The sequence below is a fragment of the Meriones unguiculatus genome, chromosome 9 (assembly GCF_030254825.1).
Source record: "Meriones unguiculatus strain TT.TT164.6M chromosome 9, Bangor_MerUng_6.1, whole genome shotgun sequence".
Lineage (NCBI taxonomy): Eukaryota > Metazoa > Chordata > Mammalia > Rodentia > Muridae > Meriones > Meriones unguiculatus.
In genome coordinates this window covers 58,191,585-58,201,857 of record NC_083357.1, presented here as the reverse complement: position 1 = coordinate 58,201,857, position 10,273 = coordinate 58,191,585, and the positions used below count along the sequence as shown (strand labels likewise).

The following is a 10,273-nucleotide window of genomic DNA, read 5'->3' as shown; positions in this document are numbered from 1 at the left end:
GGCATATTCCTTAAGAACTCGATCTTATTCCACAAATAATTGGGAAAGCTATGTCCATTCCACCTTCCCTAAATAGCTACTGTATCAGTAACGTTCTATAACTGTGATGATGGATACATCATCTTCAGTGCAACATATAGAAAAAAAGAGTTATTTGGGTTATGTTTCCAGAGGAATGATAGACTATTATGGTAGCTTACTAAGGTAGGTGTGTGTGTGTGTGTGTGTGTGTGTGTGTGTGTGTGTGTGTGTTTCAGGTTAGTTTGATATTTTTTTCTGTGATGAATAGTAAACCCAGGGATTTGAGTATACCAGGCTGCACTCTACCATGGGAGTGAATATTAATCCATCTTCTTCTTTGTCACATGAGTTGACTCCTCCATAACTCAAGTTTTCCCATTTGCTCAGTAGAAAGATTAATAAAGGTACATATGTAAGAGAGTGATTCTGAGGACCGAGAGGCAGTGATGGGAAGCTGTGGAGCCTGAGATGTAATGGGATCTCACTGAGATTTGATGTCCCTTTCCTCTTGTCTGGTGGTGACAAGAAGAGCAATGATGGGTAGAAGTCATCCCAGGGAGGGAGAAGCTGCCTCCCTTGAATAAAGGAATCTCAGAAAGGTAGGGTACAGCTCTCAATCCCTGAGAAAGGGAGGGCCTCCCCTACACTGAGAAAGAGAGAAGGGAAGGGGAGGAGAGGAGGGAAAGGACTGGGATTGGGGTAGAAAGTGATAAACAAATAAATATTTTAAAAGATTGAAGAGTTAGAAATCACATTTTTATTGATAAGAAAATACTTTTTTTTTTCAAAACGATCTTCAAAAAGAGAGTTAATAAAAAAAGTGGGTATTACAATCGAAGTTTGGAAAACAATAACAAGTATATATAAAATGTAGCCAATAAAGAGAAAATTGAAACAACCAAAAACAACAGGAACATCAAAAAGAAAAAAATAAAACAAAACCCAAACCCTACCATAAAATTAAGCTCAGCAGCCTTCTCTCACAGTAGATTTAACAGGACTGACCCACAGCCTATGGCTGGTCTTAACACTTAGTGGCAAAGGTGACACCAGTTTTCTCAGCGGGTGTAGTCAGAACGGAAAAGAGACTGAGACTCAGAAGTAGCATGGCTTCCTCACTGGCTAAACAAGAGTAGGGGCTGTTCACAGCAAGGCACCCCATTCTGAAGAAGACAATTCCTCCCAGGAATTCTGTGTTCACTGGGGCTGGGGCTCAGCAGGTGGCTCCTGAAGCAGCAGCCTCTTCTGCAGGAGGCTCTCCTTATGGGCTGTGGCCAGGTCCAGTTCAAGGTGCAGCTTTTCAGACCTGGGAGAGGAAGGCAGTTAAGACACAGGCCTGCATGTATGTGGACCTATCTGCATTGCCCACATGGCACGCTGGGGTTGGCTACCCAGAGGCTATTTAAACTGTGGGCTGGCTTTCCCCAGGGTCAGATGATTGTTCAAGGTTCCTGAATAAACTGCATTGAAAAAAAAAAAAAAGAGTAAAAAAAAAAAAAAAAAAGACACAGGCCTGGTGGGACTTGCCATATCAGCCTTCAAGCTGCTATCATCCACCACTTCAGCTGTGCTGAAGGGTCAACACTGATCTCTTTTTTTTTTTTTCTTTTTTTGGTTTTAATTTTTATTAATTACACTTTATTCACTTTGTATCCCCCCTCAAACTTCTCCCTCCTCCCCTGCTAATCCCAGCTTCTCTCCCCTTTCTCCACGCATGCCCCTCCCCAAGGCCACTGATAGGCGAGGTCTTCCTCTCCTCCCTTCTGATATTAGTCTATCAGATCTCATCAGGAGTGGCTGTATTGTCATCTTCTGTGGTCTGGTAAAGCTGCTCCCCCCTCAGGGGGAGGTAATCAAAGAGCAGGCCAATCAGTTCATGTCAGAGACAGTCCCTGTTCCTATTAATATGGAACCCACTTGAACACTGAACTGCCATGAGCTACATCTGTGCAGGGGTTCTAGGTTATCTCCATGCATGGTACTTGGTTGGAGTAAACACTGATCTATTAACTGAAGTCACTCTTTGTAATCCCAAGACAAAAGGGTCACACAATGTCAGCGCCTATACAATGTTTCAGCTATTAAGCACAAGTCATAATTGAATCTAGGAACTCTATGGTCTGTGTTCTACTACAAAGACTAGCCCTTTCTCCTACAGTCCAGGAACATCATTATTTAAAATTACCTACCTTAATAATATGATCAGTATATAAGTTATTCATGATGACTCACTGATGGATCACATTATTTTATAGATAGGAATAATACAGCCTTGCAACCTGGGCACCTGAACAAAGTCATGAGGCTAGCTCATTCCTCCTGCTCAGGAAGCACCTTGTACCCAAGTACCATGCATGATGGAGCCTGCCATGCTAGAGCAGCATTTTGTGAGTTGTATGCCTCCCAACAATGGCCCTGCATAAGCTATGGTACCACCTGAAACCTCTGTTTTCCTAAGGACTAGAGCGGACAGACTGCATCCAGGAACTCAATGAGAGTGAGTTACTGAACACTCCCATGAAGGTTCTGATCATCCCTGTAGCAGAGACATCTGCATGGGTTCATCATGGAATCTCCTGAACCTATACTCTTGAGAGAAATCTTCTCACAGAGATGGGTTAACACTGCAGAGATCAGTGTGGAAATGGTAGGAATCTAATCATTACAGGGGATGTTCTTAAATAAAAGTACATTTTCAGTCTGGTGTGGTGTGCACACCTTGAGATCCCATCACTTGGGGGGCAGATGTCTGCAGTTCTCGTGAGTAAAGCACAGTCTTCAAAGAATATACTAAATAGCACAGGAAGGGACCCAATGCCCTAAACACATAAGGTGGCAAATAGATTGTTTCCTGGGTAGAAGTTCCTGATGACAGGACCAGTATAATACTTTGAGGTTTTCTTTCCCAGAGGGGCTCTTTGGTTTGCTGCTGAGCAAAAGCCCATAAAAGACAGAGAATCCAGGAAAAGGGGACCCAGAAAGCTTTACCTTCTCCTCCCAGCCTGGGCTCATACCTCATCTGGAGGTCCTCAAATTGATGCTGCATCTTTATGGCTAAGTCCCTTTGCTGGATGGCCAGCTGAGTCTGCTTCCTCAGAGACTGCAGGAGTTTCTCCAGTCTTTCCTCCTCCTGTTCATGACAAGATGTGTTCTCAGTGGAGGGCTGCACACTGGCATGCACACAGTGTCTTACAAGAGAAAGCCCAGATAGAGGACCCAAGAGCTGGCTGGACAGTCAGGCAAGCCAGAACATCCAGCTTCAAGGGATGCAAGAAACCCTGCTCCAAGGTAGAAACTGACATGAAAGAGACCCAATGAAATCCTCTGGGCAATGCACATATGCCTGATGGTCCATACTGTTCATGGACTTCATGTTAGAAGAGCATGAAGTTTAGATTCAGCACACAAACTCTTTCAAAATGGTCTCACAACTCTGCTCTCCAACCCTTGCGAATTATGATAGCTGTGAGGAGCTTGCTCTGCTTAGCCAGAGTAAGTTGAGGTGGTTATAGAATTTTTTTTTCCTCTAAAGTCTCACAACTCTGACCTCCTCAAACTGTCTGTCAAATGTCCTTCACATATCTCTTGATGTCCAGTCAGCTCCAGAGTATAAACTCTCCAGAAAAACTCATAGAAGAGGGCTGGGAAACTCTAACTCAGGCATCTGTCAGTGTGTATTAAGAGCTGGCCAAAAAGAAGAGACCATATTAGAGTGAGAAAGAATGGAGAAGGCCACATGAATTGATGACAATGAGAAGCGCTCATTTGACATTAGCACTAGGGTTGTCCTTTTGCAAGCTGATTTCCACCTGTGGTGTCAGAAGGCACCAATGATTTGTGTACATTGCATCTGAGCTATCCAGAGAGCATCTAATTGTGGGATATCTCTTTTCCCACTCTGCTCTTTGGACTGCACCTTCAAGCAGAAGAGAAGGGTATGCTTGCCAATAATAGAGTTGCTCACAAGAGGTTAATTTCCCAGAATACTTATGCAGTGACAGAGAAAAGAAGTCAGATGGCATGAGGTGGGCAGATGGTGGCAAGTATAAATTAGTAAGAAGGGTGATGGGTGAGAGCTCAGGTGTGTAGATGAGCAGACAAAGAGTCAAGTGGGCAAATGGTTCCAGACCTTGTCCAGTTGCGGTGTCTGGAGGTCGCTGGTCTCCTCCTCTTGGTCCTTACAAATCTGCTGCATTTCCGCCAACTGGTGCTTTAGCAGGACCCAATTCTCTTGCACTGTCTCATTGTCCTGCGTCATCATGTCCACCTTCTTCTTCAACTGAGCCTGCTCCATCAGGAGCCGGCTGTGGAGGTTGCTGGAAAGACCCTCTGAAGAGTAAGCCTCTGCCAGCCTCCTCCTTCTCCCCCTGCCAGCCTGCTCTTGCCACCCCTACCTTCAGGCCCAAGATTTCAGTGAAGACCTAGGAAAGAGCCCAATACAGCCATGCCTGCTGCACTCAGCAGACCATAGAGAGAACAGCTAATTCGCGAAAGAGTAAGGACTGCTAAGGTCCCCACACTGGCAGGGTTCCCTGTCCCTCAAAGAGAAAAGAGTCTCCGCGTGTACTCTATTGTCCCAGGGAGTTGGGAATCATAAAAAAATAGGTGACAAATGCCCTCAAGGTAGGAAAGGAGAACCAAGGGGAGCACAGTCTATCACACATTCCATAACACTCAGCTCCATAAACCCTTCCTGAGTCCCAGATACTCAGGGCTGCCTGACACCTCTGTCGTGCTGTGAATTGATTTCTATCTAGAGTCTCCTGAGGCTCAAAATCCTGGAAGAGGTAATAACCTCCTTCATACTTAGCAAAACAGAGTCCAAAAGGACCAGGTAGGCTGATGGCTAAGAGGTAGAAGGGATAGACCCAGAGCTGGGGACTCCCAGTCCAGAATAAAGGCAAACAGAGACACCATTTCACAGCTGTTGGGTTCCCTGACAGGCACTTACCTATAGAAGCCAGTCTCCTTGTCGAGCTCCTTGAGGTTCTGTGAGGCTTCAGTGTGCTCCTGCTCTAAGGTCTGCAGGTCCAATATCACCTGTTTATGCTGTGTCATCAGTCTCTCATAGAAAGGATTTGGCCTGTAGTAGGGCCTGGCCCCAAAATCAAAGAACACCATGAATATAGGCTTCAAGGATCTGGTGAACTCAGGCTGTGAGCCAAAATACACAAGAGCAGAAGATGCCACATTCTGGACCCTGTATGCTGGTTCAGTCTGCTGCTTATAAAACTTGTTATCCTGGCCACAGACAAGCAGAGGCTAAAGGTGTCCAGGTGAAAGCTGCCCTGGTTGTATGAGCTCACTCAGTAAGCCTGGAGGAGTTGTCTACCCCTTTACAGTCTCAGTGAGGCCTTCCATAAATCTTGGCCTACAAAAATCCTGTGATTTCATTTCTCCCATTTTCAGAACAATAATTCTTGATCCTTGTTGACTATTCCTCAGAGTCAGACATAATTTGGGGGATGAGAGCCAGCCTGGGGACAGATTTAAAAACTGCCCAGGGGATTCTACTGTGCCTCCAATATGACCACATAGGCTAAGTACAGCTTAACATGGCACACCCAGAACTCAGCACTGGCATCACATGGAGACTGAGACCCGCAGACACCCACCCCCCTCGTACCATTAGCTCCAAGAGTCTAGAGAGATACGCAAGCATCTAAATTTGTACGTACACACATGCACACACAGACACAGAGAGAGAGAGAGAGAGAGAGAGAGAGAGAGAGAGAACAATGGAATGCTAAAAAATTTAACCTCATGTACTGTCCCAAGTATAAAGCACAAAGAGAGAGATGAACAGGGTGAGCTCCAGTCCTTCCTGTTCTGCACTGAGATAAACCAAGAAGGATCAGTCCCCTCCAGCTCCTACAAGGAGCTTCCAGCATTAAATCTCCTGTCAGGCAAGTAAAAATCTCATCCCAACCTCACAACAGCTAGTGCCTCACACAAGCCACCACCTATCAAGCCATTTCCAAATGCATGCTGGGAATTCACTCTCCACTACTGCTTCAATCCATGTGTTGTGTGACTCAGAACACAGGCTCAGCATTTCATTTGGAGGAAGCAGATGTGTTTTTTTTTCCAGATATCAGTCCTACCCAAGCTTAACTTCCTGTCTCTCCTCTGAGCAGCATTTAGGGTCATGACACCCTGGAGGTGTCCTTAAAAGGATTAGATGAGGGTGACTTTGCAGACCCAAGACTGGCACCATGGGATTTGAAAAAAAATGGATACCTGTTGTCCAAGGATCCTTCTGTGATGAGGATCAGGCGATCTCTCAGCTCATTTCTCTCCCTGGTCATCAGCTGCAGCTGAGTGGTCAACCTGTCCATTTCCTTCTTCACCTGCTTCTTGGAGGGGAGCTTTGTGGGAGATGGTGTCTCCCCACTGGCCCCTGTAGGGAGAACAAAAGTGAACTTGCATAGTGAGAAGGCACAGAGGATGGAGACAAATAGAGCATGCCTAGAACCCAGTGACAAGATTTTACAGATTGCGGCCTAAGGCTGAGATGCCTGCTCTCTGTATCTCAGATCTGCCATCACTCTGTTAAGAAGTGGGTATCATGCATGGAGAACTCTAGAACCCCAGCACAGATGCAACCCATGGCAATTCAGTGTCCAAGTGGGTTCCACAGTAATGAGAACAGGGACTGCCTCTGACATGAACTGATTGCCCTGCTCTTTGGTCACCTCCACCTGAGGGGGGAGCAGCCTTACCAGGACACAGAGGAAGACAATGCAGCCACTCCTGATGAGACCTGATGGACTAGGATCAGAAGGAAGGAAATGAAGCCCTCCCCTTATCAGTGGACTTGGGGAGGGACATGGGTGAAGAAGGGGAAGGGAGGGAGAGGTTGGAAGGGCAAGAGGGAGGGAGCTACAGGGGGGATACAAAGTGAATAAATGGTAATTAATAATTTTTTAAAAAAGAAGTGGGTGTCTAAGCAGCTAAGTATTTCCGCTGCTTCCTCACATGTGTTCCTTACAAGATGTAGCTCGGCTTCTGAGCCCTCAAGCCTGTGCTTTCAGAACCCAGGAGAATAATGGCAGAGTCCACAGGCAGTCAGGTGCTTTAGAGACACACTGAACTCCTGCCTTGTCACTCTATGACCATGCCTGTGGATTAGACAGTCACGCAGTAGCAGAACATGATTAAGAGTCTGAGCAATTCTGCCCAGAGACACACCAAAACACCACAGCGCTGACAGTAAAGATTCAGTCTCTGTCTGCCTCTGACACTTTGCCTGTACTAGAGAAATGTCTGCCACCCACAGACTACTGATTCACAAACCTACGTGTGCAGCTGTCAGAGAGGTGGCCAGAGGTGATATGAGTACATAAGGTCATAGCCAGGAGCACATTTCTGTCCTGTAACTACTGTCAGATAGCCACAGCACCTAAAAGAAGTCTGTGATTGTGAAATACAGCAATGCCCTGCCCTAAATTGTGAAATGTTAACCTCCCTGACCCCTGATGATCGCCTTTTGTCATCATGTTACACAACAAATGCCCAATAAGAGGAAAGCTAAGAACTTCCAGTGAAACAGCTTTGGCCGTGCCAGTCCTGGCTCTGGGGACAGACAAAATAATGCTCTGGAATCCTTAACTGAAGTGACCCATGTTAAGCAGAAATGTCCATTTCCTTCCCAGAGTCCTGTTCCACTTCTCCATTATTGTAGCTCTAACCAACAAGCCCACGTCCTCTGCCCAAGACTCACTGTGTCTTCCCCAGGACAACTTATTTCTTGATATTTTAAAATGAGATGGAAGGCCATCTGCCTTCTGCCTCTCTTGGATTTTTCGACTGTCCACATTCTCTTTCCCAAAGAAACTTCTCAGTCTCGCCCACATGGCTGTTGATGAGACCTATAGGCAACTGCCCTAAGAGCAATTGGTGTTGCCACAACACTAGTGACATCACGGCGTTGCCAAGAGCCCACCAGGATACAATAGAATGTAGAGAAATGGACAGCTGATGTCACAGGGAACCCTGCTGATGTTCACTTTATGCTTACCATTAGCTGAGGGCCCCTTTCCAGGAGACTCTCCTAGGACATTGTCATTGACCACCACTTCATTTCAAAGCCACAGATACATATTTTCCAAACATGCCTAGGAATGTCTCATTCTTACCTCAAAACCTCCTTTTCACCAATATGAGAAAATAAATGGTGATGAGATCTCACAACAGGATGATTATGGCAGAGGAATGGTCTCCTGCCTTATGTGTACATGTGCTTGAATGCACATCCAGGAAGAGCCTGAACTGCTGGTTTAGTGTGGGATGTTTGTTAGGGGGTTCTGTCACAGAAGCCATGTGCTTGGCCTTTGAAAGTTGTCACCAGAGGCCTTAGCATATGGAGAATGCAGCCATCAAGGTGCTGGCAACAGTGTGCTGAACTGTTTGCAGAGGAAACTGAAACAGTGGAGGCACCAAGAGAAAAGGTCCTCAGGCTGTGTGTGGTGCTCTCTCTCCACCAAAGATAACCAAAGACCTATTGGTTATAGGGATTCTTACATAGTGAGTTGCTGTCTAAAGAAAAAAAAATTCACCATTTGTGGGTAGGACTATATGCTATACATAGCTTAGTTGGCAGAGTGACTGCCTAGCATAGAAAAGGCTAAGAAATTCCAGGCAGATGCTTCTGCTGCAGGGATGATCAGAACCTTCACCGAAGTTTTCTGTAACATGCTCCCATAGAGAGCCAGGATGCAGTTGCTAGCTCTGTTCCTAAGGAAATTCAGCTTCCTGTTTGGTGCCTGAACCTGTGCAGTACTGTTTTACACAGGCATGCAACTTAGGATATGCTTTTCCAGCATGACAGGCTCTGTCTTGCATGATGCTTAGGTCAAGGTGCCTCCTGAGAAGGAGAATTGAGCTACTTTCAAGACCTTGCTCAGGTGATGTGGTTACAAGTCAATTTTATAGCTATCTATAGAATGATGTGATCCATCAGTAGGTCATCATGAGTAATGTGGATATTGCTCAGCTGTTGCTGAGTATGGTGTGCTACTGTTACAAAATAATGTCCAGTAGTGTCAGAAAAAGTCATGTTCTCTCTAGTAGAGCAGAGAACTTAAAATACTCAGATCAACTTCTGACTTGTGCTTAAAGATATGAAGAATTCTAAACGCAGCTATGGTGTGACTCTTATTTCTTGGGGTGCAAACAATGACTTCAATCAAAAGCCAAAGTCAGGAATGGACTTTGAACTGAACTATTTTGCCAGAAGGACACATCAGGAGGCTCCTTGTGGGTGTCAGTGTCTATAAGACCTGGCGACACAATGTACATGAATACATTGACAGCAGTGACCACTAGCATTTCAGTTAACCTAGGAGTGCTTGTGCGCTGTCTGGGTCATGGAAAAATGCAGCTCAGGGAACTGAAACTATTTAAATCAAGTTGAGAGGAAATGCAAATACACGTAATGGGTTGATTTGGTGTGTGAGAGCTGAGGCAAACATCTGGCGAATCATTTAGCAATATGGTCATGAAGGAGTGTGCACCTTGCCCTCAATAGGGACCCCTATCGCAGGTCCTACTCCTGATAGCTGCTCCATGAGAGGAGAATTTGCCTCACCTTGGGGACTGCAATGTGCAGTACACGGACCTCTTGCTGTTCTCCATGGTGTTGATGTACCCCGTGACCTCACTGAGAACAGCCACACTGTCACATTTCAGGGCATAGATGAAATGGCTCAGCATTTCATTGTTCACCAGAAAGGCACAAAAGTCTGCAGGACTGTTAGAAGTAATTTTCAGGGTCACATTGAAAGGTTGTGGTAGTTTCATAGGTACACAGGCACACACACATGGAGATCACAGAACAGTTTTTGCAAGATTTGTCCTAACTTGTGAGTCTCAGGCAAGGATCTCAGTTCCATAGGCTTGCAGCAAGTACCTTAACATACAGAGCCTTCTCTCCAGACAATCACCTCAATCCAGGTGTTTTATAAGCTATGTATCTGGTATTTATGTTCTTTATATATGTATCTATGCTTTGGTAATGAACAAAATCTTTCCACACCAAGAAATAAAGTTGGACTTAGTGAAAATTCATGTAAACTACTGGAGACCATGGAGGGACCAGTGGAAAGTCTGAAGTTTGGACGGTTTTAAAACTGTCTTTGGAACCTCCCCTTTTGTTGTCATCTACAGCCTTGGATAGATTTGGGGTTTAAATGGATAAAGCCCTACATCCCCTAGAGTTAGGATTGAATTGAGGGCACTGTGCATGCTAGGC

At 45.5% G+C, this 10,273-nt stretch overlaps 1 protein-coding gene and 1 long non-coding RNA gene across 2 annotated transcripts; both read right to left on the bottom strand.

The window, feature by feature from the left end:
• Positions 1-755: 755 nt before the first annotated feature.
• Positions 756-3,153, bottom strand: LOC132656628 (uncharacterized). The gene is made up of 2 exons (XR_009594342.1): positions 3,036-3,153; positions 756-1,327 (listed from the first exon to the last, which is right to left on the bottom strand). It is a non-coding gene; the product is annotated as an uncharacterized LOC132656628 (long non-coding RNA).
• A 973-nt stretch (positions 3,154-4,126) lies between these two features.
• On the bottom strand, positions 4,127-7,877 carry LOC110549693 (disks large homolog 5-like). The gene is made up of 5 exons (XM_060390648.1): positions 7,713-7,877; positions 6,744-6,756; positions 6,262-6,421; positions 4,973-5,116; positions 4,127-4,337 (listed from the first exon to the last, which is right to left on the bottom strand). The coding sequence occupies exons 1-5, from the start codon at positions 7,875-7,877 to the stop codon at positions 4,127-4,129; spliced, it is 693 nt and encodes a 230-aa protein (XP_060246631.1).
• Positions 7,878-10,273: the final 2,396 nt, after the last annotated feature.